This window comes from Procambarus clarkii, chromosome 91, assembly GCF_040958095.1.
Source record: "Procambarus clarkii isolate CNS0578487 chromosome 91, FALCON_Pclarkii_2.0, whole genome shotgun sequence".
Taxonomy (NCBI): domain Eukaryota; kingdom Metazoa; phylum Arthropoda; class Malacostraca; order Decapoda; family Cambaridae; genus Procambarus; species Procambarus clarkii.
The window spans coordinates 14,369,132-14,389,804 of record NC_091240.1 but is presented as its reverse complement, the minus strand read 5'-3'; the positions used below and the strand labels follow the sequence as shown (position 1 = coordinate 14,389,804).

At 47.2% G+C, this 20,673-nt stretch overlaps 1 protein-coding gene across 2 annotated transcripts in view; it reads left to right on the top strand.

The window, feature by feature from the left end:
- Positions 1-20,673, top strand: part of LOC123773871 (rabphilin-3A) — a 648,197-nt gene that overhangs the window by 574,502 nt on the left and 53,022 nt on the right. For both annotated transcript variants that reach the window (XM_069318825.1, XM_069318827.1), the window contains exons 9-10: positions 14,744-14,895; positions 17,660-17,745. In XM_069318825.1, coding sequence (XP_069174926.1) covers positions 14,744-14,895; positions 17,660-17,745 — 238 coding nt within the window. The remainder of the gene's footprint in view (positions 1-14,743; positions 14,896-17,659; positions 17,746-20,673) is intronic.

The following is a 20,673-nucleotide window of genomic DNA, read 5'->3' as shown; positions in this document are numbered from 1 at the left end:
TCTAGGTGGTGCTCTCACTCTCTAGGTGGGTGCTCTCACTCTCTAGGTGGGTGCTCTCACTCTCTAGGTGGGTGCTCTCACTCTCTAGGTGGGTGCTCTCACTCTCAAGGTGGGTGCTCTCACTCTCTAGGTGGGTGCTCTCACTCTCTAGGTGGTGCTCTCTCACTCTAGGTGGTGCTCTCAGTCTCTAGGTGGGTGCTCTCACTCTCTAGGTGGGTGCTCTCACTCTCTAGGTGGATGCTCTCACTCTAGGTGGTGCTCTCACTCTCTAGGTGGTACTCTCACTCTCTAGGTGGTGCTCTCTCACTCTAGGTGGTGCTCTCAGTCTCTAGGTGGGTGCTCTCACTCTCTAGGTGGGTGCTCTCACTCTCTAGGTGGTGCTCTCACTCTCTAGGTAGATGCTCTCACTCTCTAGGTGGTGCTCTCACTCTCTAGGTGGTGCTCTCACTCTCTAGGTGGGTGCTCTCACTCTCTAGGTGGGTGCTCTCACTCTCTAGGTGGTGCTCTCACTCTCTAGGTGGGTGCTCTCACTCTCTAGGTGGGTGCTCTCACTCTCTAGGTGGGTGCTCTCACACTCTAGGTGGGTGCTCTCACTCTCTAGGTGGGTGCTCTCACTCTCTAGGTGGGTGCTCTCACTCTCTAGGTGGGTGCTCTCACTCTCAAGGTGGGTGCTCTCACTCTCTAGGTGGGTGCTCTCACTCTCAAGGTGGGTGCTCTCACTCTCTAGGTGGGTGCTCTCACTCTCTAGGTGGGTGCTCTCACTCTCTAGGTGGTGCTCTCACTCTCTAGGTGGTGCTCTCACTCTCTAGGTGGTACTCTCACTCTCTAGGTGGTGCTCTCAGTCTCTAGGTGGGTGCTCTCACTCTCTAGGTGGGTGCTCTCACTCTCTAGGTGGTGCTCTCACTCTCTAGGTGGATGCTCTCACTCTCTAGGTGGTGCTCTCACTCCCTAGGTGGTGCTCTCACTCTCTATGTGGTTCTCTCACTCTCTAGGTGGGTGCTCTCACTCTCTAGTTGGTGCTCTCACTCTCTACGTGGGTGCTCTCACTCTCTAGGTGGTGCTTTCATACTCTAGGTGGTGCTCTCACTCTCTAGGTGGTGCTCTCACTCTCTAGGTGGGTGCTCTCACTCTCTAGGTGGTGCTCTCACTCTCTAGGTGGGTGCTCTCACTCTCTAGGTGGGTGCTCTCACTCTCTAGGTGGGTGCTCTCACTCTCAAGGTGGGTGCTCTCACTCTCTAGGTGGGTGCTCTCACTCTCTAGGTGGGTGCTCTCACTCTCTAGGTGGGTGCTCTCACGCTCTAGGTGGTGCTCTCACTCTCTAGGTGGGTGCTCTCACTCTCTAGGTGGGTGCTCTCACTCTCTAGGTGGGTGCTCTCACTCTCTAGGTGGTGCTCTCACTCTCTAGGTGGTGCTCTCACTCTCTAGGTGGGTGCTCTCACTCTCTAGGTGGGTGCTCTCACTTTCTAGGTGGGTGCTCTCACTCTCAAGGTGGGTGCTCTCACTCTCTAGGTGGGTGCTCTCACTCTCTAGGTGGGTGCTCTCACTCTCTAGGTGGGTGCTCTCACTCTCTAGGTGGGTGCCCTCACTCTCTAGGTGGTGCTCTCACTCTCTAGGTGGTTCTCTCACTCTCTAGGTGGGTGCTCTCACTCTCTAGTTGGTGCTCTCACTCTCTACGTGGGTGCTCTCACTCTCTAGGTGGTGCTTTCATACTCTAGGTGGTGCTCTCACTCTCTAGGTGGTGCTCTCACTCTCTAGGTGGGTGCTCTCACTCTCTAGGTGGTGCTCTCACTCTCTAGGTGGGTGCTCTCACTCTCTAGGTGGGTGCTCTCACTCTCTAGGTGGGTGCTCTCACTCTCAAGGTGGGTGCTCTCACTCTCTAGGTGGGTGCTCTCACTCTCTACGTGGGTGCTCTCACTCTCTAGGTGGGTGCTCTCACTCTCAAGGTGGTGCTCTCACTGTCAAGGTGGTGCTCTCACGCTCTAGGTGGTGCTCTCACTCTCTACGTGGGTGCTCTCACTCTCTAGGTGGGTGCTCTCACTCTCAAGGTGGTGCTCTCACACTCTAGGTGGTGCTCTCACTGTCAGTGTAGTTATCTTCACTGTCAGTGTAGTTATCCTCACTGTCAGTGTAGTTATCCTCACTGTCAGTGTAGTTATCCTCACTGTCAGTGTAGTTATCCTCACCGTCAAAAGCCATGAGTTGTGAGCAGGACTGGTCGTCGGTGGACTCATCAAGCTGAATCATGAATGAACCAGCTTTTTTAATTTCCTGCATCACCTGTTCTTTCATGGCACCAGATATTTGAGAGATTCTGTGTTGCACGGCATTATTTGATAGAGTTATAATATTCAGTTTTTCAGCATTTTTCTAACCCAAAACAATTTTGACCACGGTTTTGACACATGGCAAAATTAACTCTTCCCTGAATGTGTTTTTGTTTTCTTTGCTATGTGTAGGGCTCTATGAAATGATGCCTCCGCTCCTGCAGCATTTTCCTCATAAATGGATCTGCTGGCATCAAGACGCTGCCTCTTCAGATGTGACTGATATAGACTAAAGATGAATGAACGGTCATTAGGTCTTTGAATGACCGGCGTGAAAGATAAACGGTCTTTGCCAACATATTCAGGGTGCTGGGTTCCAGGGGTAGTTTAAGCTTACTGGATCTAGGTGATTCAGCACTGAGTATTCTGTAACAGGTCACGCACTGAGGCTTAACCACATCTTTCTCGCCCCCTCCCAAAAGGATAGGTTGTCCTCTATCCTTTTGAAGCCTTATGCTCCTGCTGCTGTGTTTACTAATTTTCATGGTTGATTTTTTCTCTTCCTCATCTTTCATTCCCCCCCCCCCACACACCTCTTCTCTTTTCTGATTCTTCCTTCCAGCCGACTTTGTGCTGTTCTTGAATATTCTTTCAATTGTCTTCTGTCTTGACACGGGGTGATTGTGAAGGGACTCTCTCACCAGTGGAAGTGTGGCGCCTGTCGTTGTCAAGCGAGGGGTGAACCTTGACTTGAGAATCGACTTGAGAATGGTCCAGGACGGACTGAAACGTCGTCGTCCCTTCAATTTCTAGTGTGTGGTCTGGTCAACGTGAACCTTTTAGTCAAACCTTGCCTTCGTTAGTGAGCCCGATCTCAACGGATTGACGGTTCTTAAGATGGCGATTGTGGGGTGTATATCCATAATGCTCCCCTGGGGGGACCCAGTCTTGTCGGGTGTCCTATCCTCTAGTTGAGGCTCTATTGTGGGTATGGGGGCTTATTCGCGGATGAAATTATATTCATATTCGTTCTATGCCGATTTATAACCCTCATTTAACTTCTCAGACTCGTGGGGTGGGCGACCAGGCCCTCGACTCGGACTGTGATGGAAGGCCGGGCTCTGTAAGCCCCTCTACATTGGGCCCAGACCAAACTGCTTCTCTGACTCTCCAGACTACCTCTCTCTGCTCCCCTCCCACCACTGTGGTGGGGTTGAGCCCCAAGTTCCCAGTGGTGACCACCTCTTCACCTGGCATGACTCCATCCCTCATTGTGACAACTGGGTCCTTTACCCCCCCCCCCCCTCCCTTACTGAGGGTGCTTGGACCCGTCACCTCCGCACACGAACGCGCGCATGATTCCTTCCCAATTTACTACATCTACATTCCAGGATTTGTTTGGTCATGCTGTGTGGACTAAGTGTTTTGATCTCAGTCACATTGATCCTACACGTCCTGATGATTTATTCATCTATTAATCCCTGAGTTGGTTCAGTCGATTTCTTTGTCACTTTAACCTCACCCGTACTGGTACACGTGTAGTTGCAACCCCTTCTCGAAAAGAGGCTGACCGCCTGGCTTCCTTGTCCTGCTTTGGTGAGATCCCCAGTTAAGATCTCTAAAAATTCCCGGTTAAATGTCAGCATTGGCACAGATATTCTACCGCACCATGTTGTGACTGGTGATGGGGAACTGAAAGACTGCCATGAGGTTATAAAATACATCCTTGAAGCCCAAGGCCATTCTATCCTCCAGAGTGATACATTCGCTCGACCCCTCTGGGTCGTCGTCGCCAGCCTCTTCTCGTAGTAAAAGTAACTTTTGACAGTAGGTCCCTTCAGTCGTCTGTAATTCTTGCTGGTACCAGGTATACTCCGTGGTACCAGTTCAGGAGTATATCTCCTCTCCTCACCTCTTCAATAGGTGCTGCAGGTTTCAGTTTGGACCCTCCAAATGCAGGAGTGTGGTGTCTCTATGCTCCTTATGTGGAGTCTTGGGTCATTCTAAGATGGAATGCCTGTCTTCCCAAGCTCACTGCATCAACTGCAGTGACACCCACCCTGCCTTCTTCTGCTCATGTGTTCACTATAAATTTGAGGAAGCCATCCTCAATTTGAAACATCGCAATCATTTATCTTTCCCGGAGGCGAGCCGCCAGGTTTGCCGTCTTCCCTCTTTCTCTGGCATGTCTTGTGCTCGTGTGCTGTGTTACACTTCTCCTTGCCATCTCCCGCCTTCTCAGTTCCACAACTGTTTCCAGGCCTTGGACCCCGACACCTCCACCACCTCCCTGTCTTTTGCTCCTTTGCATTCTGGAACTGAGGGCTTTTCCCTATGGTTCCCCACCTGGTGTTTCCTCCCTTCCTTCCCAGTCTTCATCGTCTCTTGTGCCCTCCTTCCATTTTCGACCCAATCCTTCTTCTCAGCCTTTCCCTCTGTCTTTTGGCTTTCCACAATACCTGTCTGTCTGCCAACGAAAATGGTCCTCCTGCCAACCATCTTCGTGTTGATCGCTCCTGTTCTTCTCAGACTCGTGGGGTCCCCATTTGGTGCGTTCCCCTGATAGTTCCCTTCCCTCCCTGTTCTCCCTCTCCTGCTGAAACTTTGGAGGCTGTCGCCCAGTATAAGATTCTCTCCCTTACTCAATTGCACTCCCCTTTTCTTTCCTTTCTCCCCACAATTCCCTTGACCGCCCCTCTCAGATGCCTCCTCCCACTTCAGATTCTGTCAGTCCGCCTCTGGTCCGTCCTCCCACTCCCATGACTCCATCGTTTTTGCTAGATTTACCTCTGCCACATAACCCTGATTTTACTGACCCTGATCCTATCTAGTATACTGTTTTTCCCTTGTTACCTATTTCTGTTGTCTATGTTTTTGAGAATGTCAATCCTTCAATGGAATATTCTTGGTTTCTATGTCAACTTCCATGAACTCCAACTTATGGTTACGCAATTTTTACCGCTTTGTGTCTGTTTCCAGGAACCGATGCTTGGCGCTCATCCTGGTCCCTTCTGGGGTTATTCCTTTCTCTCCTTCCCTCCAGGAGAGGGGGAGGAGAAAAGGGAATTTTGCTGGAGTCCCTAACTCTACTGCTCCTTTGATCCATAATGATATTCCCTTTGTCCCCCCCCCCCCCGTCTTTCCCAGTCTCTCATTCCTATCTCTGCTGCCTGTATCTATGTGAATAAATGGTACACTGTCTGTTCCATTTATCTTCCCCCAAATGTTCCTCTTTCTTTCTCTGATCTTAAACACCTGCTGGACTCCTTACTCCTTACCTCCTGGACCTGCGCACCTTTTGGCCGATTTTAACTATTGGCAAACCCTCTGGGGAGATGTTATGACAAACACCCAGGGCCGCCTTCTTGAACCTTATCTTCTCCTTCGCCTTCGTCTTCTCTTCTCTGTCTCTTCTGAATTCTGGTGAACCCATTCATGTTGACTCCCGCACTCGCACCTATTCCTGTCTTGATCTTTCTCTCTGCTCATCTTCTCTTTATTTTGACTTCACATGGCGGGTTCTTTGGTTCCCTCCAAAACAGTGACCATTTTCCCATCCTTGTCACCTTCTCTTTTCACCTTCCCATTTCCTTGCCAAGGTATCAGTTTTCCCAGGCTGACTGGAATCTCTTCTCCCTACATGCTACCCTTTCTGACCTCTCTGATCTGCCTCTCCCTCGAGCTCTTCTCCTTTTTCATGACACCATATTCGACGCTGCCCTCTGCTCTTTTCCTCACTCTACCTCCTGGGGTGCGCGGAAGTGTGTTCCCTGGTGGAATGCAGACTGTGCTGGGGCTGTCTGCTGTAAGCGTGCAGCATTGAAGAAACACCGGCGCCGATAGATGCCTGATTCTTTTAATTTGTTTTGGAAGGCGAGTGTGGTGGCCCGTGGGGCCATCCGTACGACTGAGCGTGAGGGTTAGAGAGCATTTCTCGACCATTATGGTTGACACTACTCTCCCTCAAATCCGGAAGAAAATCTGTAAGATTGTAAGTAAGTTTGGTCCCGATATCTCGCCAAGTCCTTCACCTCCATGGTTCTGTTGGGGTGGATCCGGTGTCGGTCGCATCTGAACTGGGTTCCCACTTTTCGATTGATAGCTCCGCTTTTCATCTTTCTCCCTCTTTCCTTACTCATGAGTCCCTTCTTGAAACTTGTCCCTTAGATTTTTGCACACATTTCCAGCTTCCCTATAACGATCCCTTCTTTCACTCAGAACTCCAATCTGCCCTGACCCTCTGTGGTTCTATGGCAGCGGGCTCAGATGACATTCATTATCAGATGCTTCACCATCTCCCTCTATGCACATTTCTAATCGTTCCTTTAGAGTGAGCCTTGGTACCACTCTATCTTTCTCTTTTAGGCAATATGAAGGTGTGCCCCAAGGTAGTGTTCTGAGCACTATTCATTTCCTGGTTGCCCTCATTGGTCTTTTTTCCTCTCTTCCTTCTGTCATTTTCTCCACTCTTTATGTTAACGATCTTACCCTCTGCTGTCAAGGTGATGACTCACCTTTCCTCCAATGGCGACTTCAACTTGCGATTGATCCCGTGTCGTCCTGGGCCACCAATCATGGTTTCAAGTTCTCTACAACTAAGACTTTTGCTATGACTTTTATTTTCTCTCTGGATCGCCTCACTAAGGCGCTGAAAGAGAAAACTGGCAGCTCTAGGGGTCTCTAGTTGTTTCAGTTAGCTTGGACCCCAGCTCCTTAAAAAAACTAGCAGCACCTTTACCCCAGGCACCAAGTGTCTCTAAGGCAATGGGGACAAAATTGTAGTGGTGATCAAGGTCTGTATTTACGTGACTTGGCTGCTTCCCGGTGATTGGCAGCACCTCCTGACTGTGCAGCACTGAAGGCAACGTAGGTGTTGGCTAAAGTTGAAATGCAAGTGTAGTCCCACACCAACTGTCTACCATTCTTCCAGGGTTTCACCGTGATCCCGTCTGGGCGACCGACAGGCTCATCAGAGTTGCGGGGCATTAGGTAACGGGGCTCTCGCTCTGCTGGACAACCAGCTGTGGTAATGCTTCTCTTAATAATGTCGTTAACCTCGCCGTGTCTTGCATGCCATCCTCCTGTCCTTTGGCAGAGAAGGCCATGCCGTCCTTACTTGTCGGCCACTGCCTCGCCGAAAATACACTTGTATTCGGTGTGGATTGGGGTAACGAGGCGGAGAGCCACAGCAATTCAGAGGGCCTGCGGTGTGAGACGGGTGCTGGTTGCTGACATTGGGGTTGCTAATAGGACGTCACTTGCATGGGGAGCTGCTACTGCTCTAAGTCGGGCAGTGTCATGTGGTGTTGTCGCAGCTTCTAGTAATGTCGCAGCTTCTTGGTCGGCAATGGGGCGATTCCAGCTGGATTGCTTATGGACTTCAGCAGGCAATGTTTGGGTGATATATATATATATATATATATGTCGTACCTAGTAGCCAGAACGCACTTCTCGGCCTACTATGCAAGGCCCGATTTGCCTAATAAGCCAAGTTTTCCTGAATTAATATATTTTCTCTAATTTTTTTCTTATGAAATGATAAAGCTACCTATTTCATTATGTATAAACCAATTTTTTTTATTGCAGTTAAAATTAACTAAGATATATGACCGAACCTAACCAACCCTACCTAACCTAACCTAACCTATATTTATAGGTTAGGTTAGGTTAGGTAGCCGAAAAAGTTAGGTTAGGTTAGGTAGTCGAAAAACAATTAATTCATGAAAACTTGGCTTATTAAGCAAATCGAGCCTTGCATAGTAGGCTGAGAAGTACGTTCTGGCTACTAGGTACGACATATATATATATATATATATATATATATATATATATATATATATATATATATATATATATATATATATATATATGTCGTACCTAGTAGCCAGAACGCACTTCTCAGCCTACTATGCAAGGCCCGATTTGCCTAATAAGCCAAGTTTTCCTGAATTAATATATTTTCTCTAATTTTTTTCTTATGAAATGATAAAGCTACCCATTTCATTATGTATGAGGTCAATTTTCTTTTATTGGAGTTAAAATTAACGTAGATATATGACCGAATCTAACCAACCCTACCTAACCTAACCTAACCTATCTTTATAGGTTAGGTTAGGTTAGGTAGCCGAAAAAGTTAGGTTAGGTTAGGTTAGGTAGGTTAGGTAGTCGAAAAATAATTAATTCATGAAAACTTGGCTTATTAGGCAAATCTGGCCTTGCATAGTAGGCTGAGAAGTGCGTTCTAGCTACTAGGTACGACATATATATATATATATATATATATATATATATATATATATATATATATATATATATATGTCGTACCTAGTAGCCAGAACGCACTTCTCAGCCTACTATGCAAGGCCCGAGTATATATATATATATATATATATATATATATATATATATATATATATATATATATATATATATATATATATATATATATGTCGTACCTAGTAGCCAGAACGCACTTCTCAGCCTACTATGCAAGGCCCGAGTTGCCTAATAAGCCAAGTTTTCATGAATTAATTGTTTTTCGACCACCTAACCTACCTAACCTAGCCTAACCTAACTTTTTGGACTACCTAACCCAACCTAACCTATAAAGATATGTTAGGTTAGGTTAGGTAGGGTTGGTTAGGTTCCGTCATATATCTACGTTAATTTTAACTCCAATAAAAAAAAATTGACCTCATACATAATGAAATGGGTAGCTTTATCATTTCGTAAGAAAAAAATTAGAGAAAATATATTAATTCAGGAAAACTTGGCTTATTAGGCAAATTGGGCCTTGCATAGTAGGCTGAGAAGTGCGTTCTGGCTACTAGGTACGACATATATATATATATATATATATATATATATATATATATATATATATATATATATATATATATATATATATATATATGACTCATCGCCTGCAAGTTGTAACAACGTTCTAATACGTCATAAACACGTTAAGCCAAGATGTAACAACTTTATTACAATTATTATAACTATTATTATATATATATATAATATATATATATATATATATATATATATATATATATATATATATATATATATATATATATATATATATATATATATATGTCGTACCTAGTAGCTAGAACGCACTTCTCAGCCTACTATGCAAGGCCCAATTTGCCTAATAAGCCAAGTTTTCATGAATTAATATATTTTCTCTAATTTTTTCTTATGAAATGATTAAGCTACCCATTTCATTATGTATGAGGTCAAATTTTTTTTATTGGAGTTAAAATTAACGTAGATATATGACCGAACCTAACCAACCCTACCTAACCTAACCTAACCTATCTTTATAGGTTAGGTTAGGTAGCTGAAAAAGGTAAGTTAGGTTAGGTTAGGTAGGTTAGGTAGTCGAAAAACAATTAATTCATGAAAACTTGGCTTATTAGGCAAATCGGGCCTTGCATAGTAGGCTGAGAAGTGCGTTCTGGCTACTAGGTACGACATATATATATATATATATATATATATATATATATATATATATATATATATATATATATATATATATATATATATATATATATATATAGTATATTTTGGTAGCAGTCTTTCCTGTAGACATATATTATTAAATAATAATGAAAAAGTAAGATTAATAATTCTAACACGAATTTTCTCGATCTTTCTTACTGTTTCTTTTCACTGTTGATGGTAATTGAAAAATCAATTCTCCAAAATTCATTTTTATTTCTAGTCTGACGCGACACTTGAGCGCGTTTCGTAAAACTTATTACATTTTCAAAGACTTTAGTTTACACACACACACACAACTTTAACTGAATAGAGCTTAAACATCTTCGAGTTTTTTATACCTACATTTGGGTGAGGTGACATGTTACAATTGTTTTGGATGAGGTGAAAATAAACTTTTAACACAAGACAGAACACGAAACAATGGGTATTAAAGGTAGGTAACTGCAGAAGGCCTATTTTTATTGGCCCATATTTCTTGATGCTTCTATATTGGAGCGGAGTCTTGAAGTGGGTAGAATATAGTTGTGCATTAATTGGCTGTTGATTGCTGGTGTTGACTTCTTGATGTGTAGTGCCTCGCAGACGTCAAGCCGCCTGCTATCGCTGTATCTATCGACGATTTCTGTGTTGTTTGCTAAGATTTCTCTGGTGATGGTTTGGTTGTGGGAAGAGACTATATGTTCCTTAATGGAGCCCTGTTGCTTATGCATCGTTAAACGCCTGGAAAGAGATGTTGTTGTCTTGCCTATATACTGAGTTTTTTTAGGCTTACAGTCCCCAAGAGGGCATTTGAAGGCATAGACGACGTTGGTCTCTTTTAAAGCGTTCTGCTTTGTGTATGGAGAGTTTCTCATGAGTAGGCTGGCCGTTTTTTTGGTTTTATAGTAAATTGTCAGCTGTATCTTCTGATTTTTGTCTGTAGGGATAACGTTTCTACTAACAATATCTTTCAGGACCCTTTCCTCCGTTTTATGGGCTGTGGAAAAGAAGTTCCTGTAAAATAGTCTAATAGAGGGTATAGGTGTTGTGTTAGTTGTCTCTTCAGAGGTTGCATGGCGTTTCACTTTCCTTCTTATGATGTCTTCCACGAAACCATTGGAGAAGCCGTTGTTGACTAGGACCTGCCTTACCCTACAGAGTTCTTCGTCGACTTGCTTCCATTCTGAGCTGTGGCTGAGAGCACGGTCGACATAAGCGTTAACAACACTCCTCTTGTACCTGTCTGGGCAGTCACTGTTGGCATTCAGGCACATTCTTATGTTTGTTTCCTTAGTGTAGACTGCAGTGTGGAAAACTCCTGCTCCTTTCCATGACTGTTACATCTAGAAAGGGCAGCTTCCCACCCTTCTCCATCTCGTAAGTGAAATGCAACACGGAATTCTGCTCAAATGCCTCCTTCAGCTCCTGCAGATGTCTGACATCAGGTACCTGTGTAAAAATGTCGTCAACATACCTGCAGTATATGGCCGGTTTCAAGTTCATGTCGACTAAGACTTTTTGCTCGATGGTACCCATGTAGAAGTTTGCAAACAGGACACCTAGGGGAGAACCCATGGCGACCCCATCTACTTGTTTATACATGTGTCCATCCGGGCTCAAGAAGGGTGCCTCTTTAATACAAGCTTGGAGTAGTTTCCTCAAAATGTTTTCTGGTATGTCAAGAGGAGTACAGGCCGGATCACGATACACTCTGTCGGCTATCATCCCGATTGTTTCATCCATAGGTACGTCGGTAAACAGCTGATTCTACGTTCAACAAGGCTCTTATCCCTGTGGCCCGTGTTCCCCGCAGTAAGTCAACAAATTCCTTTGGAGACTTCAGGCTGACGGCGCAAGGGACATAAGGAGTCAGCAAGCCGTTGAATCGTTTTCGCCAGTCTGTATGTGGGTGTGGGTATCTGGCTGATGATTGGCTGAAGTGGGTTTCCAGGCTTGTGTGTCTTGACATTTCCATACGCATATCCAGGTTTATATTCCCCAATAATCTTTGGCAGGTGGAGTCCGGATTTCTTGGCGTTCACAGTTTCGATCAATTTGTTGACCTTTGCTTTCAATTCGGCTGTAGTGTCCTTCGTTACCCTTTGGAATTTAGTTTGGTCAGAGAGTATGAGGTTCATTTTCGCCAGATATTCGTCTTTTTTAAGAATGACGTATATTGGCGACTTGTCACCTCTCCTGACAACTATCTCCTTGTTCTCACGAAGGCTCTTAGCTGCCACTTTGAGCTCGAGGGACAGTATGGTGCTTCTGTAGTTGCCTCGATTCTTTCCTCCTTCCGCAATAAGTTCTGCTTGTAAGGTATCTTTGGTGGTGACCTTCTTTTGTGTCTCGAGGTCGAATATGTCGTCCAACAGAATCTCCAACTCCACTTTCTGGGCCATCTCACTCAGGTTTGGACATGTCACGTTATGTCCAGACTGAGTGAGATGGCCCGGAGAGTGGAGTTGGAGATTCTGTTGGATGACATATTCGACCTCGAGACACAAAAGAAGGTCACCACCAAAGATACCTTACAAGCAGAACTTATTGCGGAAGGAGGAAAGAATCGAGGCAACTACAGAAGCACCATACTGTCCCTCGAGCTCAAAGTGGCAGCTAAGAGCCTTCGTGAGAACAAGGAGATAGTTGTCAGGAGAGGTGACAAGTCGCCAATATACGTCATTCTTAAAAAAGACGAATATCTGGCGAAAATGAACCTCATACTCTCTGACCAAACTAAATTCCAAAGGGTAACGAAGGACACTACAGCCGAATTGAAAGCAAAGGTCAACAAATTGATCGAAACTGTGAACGCCAAGAAATCCGGACTCCACCTGCCAAAGATTATTGGGGAATATAAACCTGGATATGCGTATGGAAATGTCAAGACACACAAGCCTGGAAACCCACTTCGGCCAATCATCAGCCAGATACCCACTCCCACGTACAGACTGGCGAAACGACTCAACGGCTTGCTGACTCCTTATGTCCCTTGCGCCTTCAGCCTGAAGTCTCCAAAGGAATTTGTTGACTTACTGTGGGGAACACGGGCCACAGGGATAAGAGCCTCGTTGGACGTAGAATCACTGTTTACCAACGTACCTGTGGATGAAACAATAGGGATGATAGCCGACAGAGTGTATCGTGATCCAGCCTGTACTCCTCTTGACATACCAGAAAACATTCTGAGGAAACTACTCCAAGCTTGTACTAAAGAGGCACCCTTCTTGAGCCCGGATGGACACATGTATAAACAAGTAGATGGGGTCGCCATGGGTTCTCCCCTAGGTGTCCTGTTTGGACACCTAGGGGAGTGTCCAAACAGGACACTCGATGCTCGAGTGCGGACACAGGATGCTCGATGGTACTTCTACATGGGTACCATCGAGCAAAAAGTCTTAGTCGACATGAACTTGAAACCGGCCATATACTGCAGGTATGTTGACGACATTTTTACACAGGTACCTGATGTCAGACATCTGCAGGAGCTGAAGGAGGCATTTGAGCAGAATTCCGTGTTGCATTTCACTTACGAGATGGAGAAGGATGGGAAGCTGCCCTTTCTAGATGTAACAGTCATGGAAAGGAGCGGAGTTTTCCACACTGCAGTCTACACTAAGGAAACAAACATAGGAATGTGCCTGAATGCCAACAGTGACTGCCCAGACAGGTACAAGAGGAGTGTTGTTAACGCTTATGTCGACCGTGCTCTCAGCCACAGCTCAGAATGGAAGCAAGTCGACGAAGAACTCTGTAGGGTAAGGCAGGTCCTAGTCAACAACGGCTTCTCCAATGGTTTCGTGGAAGACATCATAAGAAGGAAAGTGAAACGCCATGCAACCTCTGAAGAGACAACTAACACAACACCTATACCCCCTATTAGACTATTTTACAGGAACTTCTTTTCCACAGCCCACAAAACGGAGGAAAGGGTCCTGAAAGATATTGTTAGTAGAAACGTTATCCCTACAGACAAAAATCAGAAGATACAACTGACAATTTACTATAAAACCAAAAAAAGGCCAGCCTACTCATGAGAAACTCTCCAGACACAAAGCAGAACGGTTTAAAAGAGACCAACGTCGTCTATGCCTTCAAATGCCCTCTTGGGGACTGTAAGCCTCAAAAAACTCAGTATATAGGCAAGACAATAACATCTCTTTCCAGGTGTTTAAAGATGCATAAGCAACAGGGCTCCATTAAGGAACATATAGTCTCTTCCCACAACCAAACCATCACCAGAGAAATCTTAGCAAACAACACAGAAATCATCGATAGATACTGCGATAGCAGGCGGCTTGACGTCTGCGAGGCACTACACATCAAGAAGTCAACACCAGCAATCAACAGCCAATTAATGCACAACTATATTCTACCCACTTCAAGACTCCACTCCAATATAGAAGCATCAAGAAATATGGGCCAATAGGCCCTCTGCAATTACTTCCATTCTTACCTTCAATACCCGTTGTTTCGTGTTCTGTCTTGTGTTGAAAGTTTGTTTTCACCTTATCCAAAACTGTTGTAACATATCACCTCACCCAAATGCAGGTATAAAAAATCGAAGATGTTTAAGCTCTATTCAGTTATAGTTGTGTGTGTGTAAACTAAAGTCTTTGAAAATGTAATAAGTTTTACGAAACGCGCTCAAGTGTCGCGTCAGACTAGAAATAAAAATGAATTTTGGAGAATTGATTTTTCAATTACCGTCAACAGTGAAAAGAAACATAAGAAAGATCGAGAAAATTCGTGTTAGAATTATTAATCTTACTTTTTCGGTCATATTTAATAATATATGTCTACAGGAAAGACTGCTACCAAAATATACTAATATATATATACATATATATACATATACATATACATATACATATATATATATATAATAATATGTAAGGGTCTATTTGTGATTCAGAAGGGACAAACAGTTTATTAGAAGCATGGATCTGCCATACTCCCTTCTGATGCCTTCCTACCCCCCACAGAGGATCACGTGATTCACGGGACTCGCTGCTCTCGCGGGAGTCGTCGACGCGAGACGAGGTGACCATCAGCAGCAGTGTGGACGACGTCTTCCCTGAGGAGCGCTCAGCGCCGCTCCCGACCCCCTCGCCCAAGGACGGCCAAACCCCCCACGGTACGTCCTGGTACGCCACCAGGGCCTTCTGCCTGCAAGTACTCACCTAGTTGTGCTTGCCAGGGGTTGAGCTGCGGTTCTTTGGTCCCGCCTCTCAACCGTTAATCTGCTGGTGTACAGGTTCCTGAGTTTCTTGAGCTCTTTCATATGTACATTTGAAATTATGTAAGGAGTCGGCTTCTACCACATTTCTGCCTAATGCATTCCATTCAAGTGTGTGTGTGCGCGCGTGTGTGTGTGTGTGTGTGTGTGTGTGTGTGTGTGTATGTGTGTGTGTGTGTGTGTGTGTGTGTGTGTGTGTGTGTGTGTGTGTGTGTGTGTGTGTGTGTATGTACTCACCTAGTTGTGCTTGCAGGGGTTGAGCTCTGGCTCTTTGGTCCCGCCTCTCAACCGTCAATCAACAGGTGTACAGATTCCTGAGCCTATTGGGCTCTATCATATCTACACTTGAAACTGTGTATGGAGTCAGCCTCCACCACATTACTTCCTAATGCATTCCATTTGTCAACCACTCTGACACTAAAAAAGTTCTTTCTAATATCTCTGTGGCTCATTTGGGCACTCAGTTTCCACCTGTGTCCCCTAGTGCGTGTGCCCCTTGTGTTAAATAGCCTGTCTTTATCAACCCTGTCAATTCCCTTGAGAATCTTGAATGTAGTGATCATGTCCCCCCAAACTCTTCTGTCTTCCAACGAAGTGAGGTTTAATTCCCGTAGTCTCTCCTCGTAGCTCATACCTCTCAGCTCGGGTACTAGTGTGGTGGCAAACCTTTGAACCTTTTCCAGTTTAGTCTTATGCTTGACTAGATATGGACTCCATGCTGGAGCCGCATACTCCAGGATTGGTCTGACATATGTGGTATATAATGTTCTGAAAGATTCCTTACACAAGTTTCTAAAGGCCGTTCTTATGTTAGCCAACCTGGCATATGCTGCTGATGTTATCCTCTTGATATGAGCTTCAGGGGACAGGTCTGGCGTGATATCAACCCCCAGGTCTTTCTCTCTCTCTGACTCTTGAAGTATCTCATCTCCCAAATGATACCTTGTATCTGGTCTCCTGCTCCCTACCCCTATCTTCATTACATTACATTTGCTTGGGTTAAACTCTAACGGCCATTTGCTCGACCATTCCTGCAGCTTGTCCAGGTCTTCTTGAAGCCCCAAGCTGTCCTCCTATGTGTGTGTGTGTGTGTATGTGCGCGCGTGCGTGTGTGTGCGCGCGCGCGTGCGTGTGTGTGTGTGTGTGTGTGTGTGTGTGTGTGTGTGTGTACTCACCTAATTGTACTCACCTAATTGTGCTTGCGGGGGTTGAGCTTTGGCTCTTTGGTCCCGCCTCTCATCTGTCAATCAACTGGTGTACAGATTCCTGAGCCTACTGGGCTCTATCATATCTACATTTGAAACTGTGTATGGAGTCAGCCTCCACCACATCACTTCCTAGTGCATTCCATTTATTAACTACTCTGACACTGAAAAAATTCTTTCTAACGTCTCTGTGGCTCATCTGGGTACCAAGTTTCCACCTGTGTTCCCTTGTTCGTGTCCCACCCGTGCTGAAGAGTTTGTCTTTGTCCACCCTGTCAATTCCCCTGAGAATTTTGTAGGTGGTTATCATGTCTCCCCTTACTCTTCTGTTTTCCAGGGATGTGAGGTTCAGCTCCTTTAGCCTTTCCTCGTATGTGTGTGTGTGTGTGTGTGTGTGTGTGTGTGTGTGTGTGTGTGTGTGTGTGTGTGTGTGTGTGTGTGTGTGTGTGTGTGTGTGTACTCATGGGATGTACCTGCTGGTCCCAGCAAACAGCTCCTTAAGCCGCCTTTTGAATATTTTTGCAATGACACAGTTCTGTCGTTTTTCTTATATTTTCATTTAAAACTGTATATTAAGTTTAAAAATCTTCGTCTTGACATAAGAGATCTTCGTCTATATTCCCAGTTATTTACAACCCACCATGTGTACACACCCCACACCTCCCCACCCTCTCTACCCATGTCACATTATGGGTATAGGGACGTCTGGGATTCACAGAACGGGTGCAGGGTCCGCTACCACTCACAGCATGGGTATGGTGACCACTCCCAGTCTCTGGAATGGTATAAGGGTCCACTACCTCTCACAGATTAAGAGTTGCATTTACTACCATTCACAGTTTGGTATGGGGTCCACTTCCACTCACAGTTTGGTATGGGGTCCACTTCCACTCACAGTTTGGTATGGGGTCCACTTCCACTCACAGTTTGGTATGGGGTCCACATCCACTCACAGTTTGGTATGGGGTCCACATCCACTCACAGTTTGGTATGGGGTCCACATCCACTCACAGTTTGGTATGGGGTCCACATCCACTCACAGTTTGGTATGGGGTCCACATCCACTCACAGTTTGGTATGGGGTCCACTTCCACTCACAGTTTGGTATGGGGTCCACTTCCACTCACAGTTTGGTATGGGGTCCACATCCACTCACAGTTTGGTATGGGGTCCACTTCCACTCACAGTTTGGTATGGGGTCCACTTCCACTCACAGTTTGGTATGAGGTCCACATCCACTCACAGTTTGGTATGAGGTCCACTTCCACTCACAGTTTGGTATGGGGTCCACATCCACTCACAGTTTGGTATGGGGTCCACTTCCACTCACAGTTTGGTATGGGGTCCACTTCCACTGGTGCATAATACCATAATACTTGAGTGCATAATACTTGAACAAAACTAACTTTTACATGTAATAATAAGCTTGTGGTAAGTTTACCTCGTGTGATCCACAGGTGTGGCCGAGCTGGGCAGTGTGGAGTTCTCTCTCCTCTACGACTCTCACAATCAAGCCCTGCACTGCACCATTCACGGCGCCAGGGTAAGTCACCCCACGTGTTCAGAAGCAGACACAGAAGCAGTGCTGCCGGAGCTCGCCGGGGCGCAACTCCAGCAAGTTCTGCAAGTGTATGAAGGGAGAGGGAGAGGGAGGTGATGGCTTGTGGGTGATGATCTTGAGGTTATCTTGAGATGATTTCGGGGCTTTAGTGTCCCCGCGGCCCGGTCCTCGACCAGGCCTCCACCCCCAGGAAGCAGCCCGTGACAGCTGACTAACACCCAGGTACCTATTTTACTGCTAGGTAACAGGGGCATAGGGTGAAAGAAATTCTGCCCATTGTTTCTCGCCGGCGCCTGGGATCGACCCCAGGACCACAGGATCACAAGTCCAGTGTGCTGTCCGCTCGGCCGACCGGCTCCCGCGATGATCGCCACAGGAAAATATTAGTATTACATCACTAATAAGTTAATAATGTTAAGATATTACTTAACAGGAAGAAATTTGTGAAATTTCTTAACATTAATTTATTTTTAGATTTAATAATATTTTAATTTTTATATATTTAAAATGTAAACAGACTGAATTGTAGTGGTAGGAATGTGAGCACACAATACCCGACGCTCGTGAACGCTTCCTGTCCATTTATGCCAGACATGAGGGGCCTCGTAGCCTGGTGGATAGCGCGCAGGACTCGTAATTCTGTGGCGCGGGTTCGATTCCCGCACGAGGCAGAAACAAATGGGCAAAGTTTCTTTCACCCTAAGTGCCCCTGTTACCTAGCAGTAAATAGGTACCTGGGAGTTAGTCAGCTGTCACGGGCTGCTTCCTGGGGTGTGTGTGTGTGTGTGGTGTGGGAAAAAAAAAAAAAAAAAAAAAAAGTAGTTAGTAAACAGTTGATTGACAGTTGAGAGGCGGGCCGAAAGAGCAAAGCTCAACACCCGTAAAAACACAACTAGTAAACACAACTAGTAAACACACGATGAGACAATGCTGCCAACCCACAGCTTTGGGTACCAATATTCAGCGAGACTGTTCATGGCTTTACGAGTAGTTCATTAGACAGGTGTTCGTTATTCATACAACTAGTATAGTTTTGTGTTAAATACTAGGCAGGTAAAACCACAAAACTGATACACACAACTTTATATAATTGAGTGTTTTGGGGTGGTTCTGGCGTCATGTTAAATACTGAGTTGACAACTCTGCTCCTGTGTTTCAGTGGCATTAGTAAAGTGTTGTTTGGTGGTCCCTGGTGGTCCCTGGTGGTCCCTGGTGGTGGCTAGTGGTCCCTGGTGGTAGCTAGTGGTCCCTGGTGGTGGTTGGTGATCCCTGGTGGTCCCTGGTGGTGGCTAGTGGTCCCTGGTTGTGGTTGGTGATCCCTGGTGGTCCCTGGTGGTGGCTAGTGGTCCCTGGTGGTGGCTAGTGGTCCCTGGTGGTAGCTAGTGGTCCCTGGTGGTGGTTGGTGATCCCTGGTGGTCCCTGGTGGTGGCTAGTGGTCCCTGGTGGTAGCTAGTGGTCCCTGGTTGTGGTTGGTGATCCCTGGTGGTCCCTGGTGGTGGCTAGTGGTCCCTGGTGGTGGCTAGTGGTCCCTGGTGGTGGCTAGTGGTCCCTGGTGGTGGCTAGTGGTCCCTGGTGGTGGCTAGTGGTCCCTGGTGGTGGCTAGTTGTCCCTGGTGGTGGCTAGTGGTCCCTGGTGGTGGCTAGTGGTCCCTGGTGGTGGCTAGTGGTCCCTGGTGGAGGCTAGTGGTCCATGGTGGTGGCTAGTGGTCCCTGGTGGTGGCTAGTGGTCCCTGGTAGGTAGCTAGTGGTCCCTGGTGGTGGCTAGTGGTCCCTGATGGAGGCTAGTGGTCCCTGGTGGTGCCTAGTGGTCCCTGGTGGTGGCTGGTGGTCCCTGGTGGTGGCTGGTGGTCCCTGGTGGAGGCTAGTGGTCCCTGGTGGTGGCTGGTGGTCCCTGGTGGTGGCTAGTGGTCCCTGGTTGTGGCTGGTGGTCCCTGGTGGAGGCTAGTGGTCCCTGGTGGAGGCTAGTGGTCCCTGCTGGTGCCTAGTGGTCCCTGGTGGTGGCTGGTGGTCCCTGGTGGTGGCTGGTGGTCCCTGGTGGTGGCTGGTGGTCCCTGGTGGTCCCTGGTGGTGGCTGGTGGTCCCTGGTGGTGACTGGTGGTCCCTGGTGGTGGCTGGTGGTCCCTGGTGGAGGCTAGTGGTCCCTGGTGGAGGCTAGTGGTCCCTGGTGGTGCCTAGTGGTCCCTGTTGGTGGCTGGTGGTCCCTGGTGGAGGCTAGTGGTCCCTGGTGGTGGCTGGTGGTCCCTGGTGGTGGCTGGTGGTCCCTGGTGGTGGCTGGTGGTCCCTGGTGGTGACTGGTGGTCCCTGGTGGTGGCTGGTGGTCCCTGGTGGTGGCTGGTGGTCCCTGGTGGTGGCTGGTGGTCCCTGGTGGTGGCTAGTGGTCCCTGGTGGTGGCTGGTGGTCCCTGGTGGTGGCTGGTGGTCCCTGGTGGTGGCTGGTGGTCCCTGGTGGTGGCTGGTGGTCCCTGGTGGTGGCTGGTGGTCCCTGGTGGTGGCTGGTGGTCCCTGGTGGTGGCTGGTGGTCCCTGGTGGAGGCTAGTGGTCCCGGGTGGAGGCTAGTGGTCCCGGGTGGTGGCTGGTGGTCCCTGGTGGTGGCTGGTGGTCCCTGGTGGTGGCTGGTGGTCCCTGGTGGTGGCTGGTGGTCCCTGGTGGTGGCTGGTGGTCCCTGGTGGTGGCTGGTGGTCCCTGGTGGTGGCTGGTGGTCCCTGGTGGTGGCTGGTGGTCCCTGGTGGTGGCTTGGTGGTCCCTGGTGGTGGCTGGTGGTCCCTGGTGGTGGCTGGTGGTCCCTGGTGGTCCCTGGTGGTCCCTGGTGGTGGCTGGTGGTCCCTGGTGGTGGCTGGTGGTCCCTGGTGGTGGCTGGTGGTCCCTGGTGGTGGCTGGTGGTCCCTGGTGGTGGCTGGTGGTCCCTGGTGGTG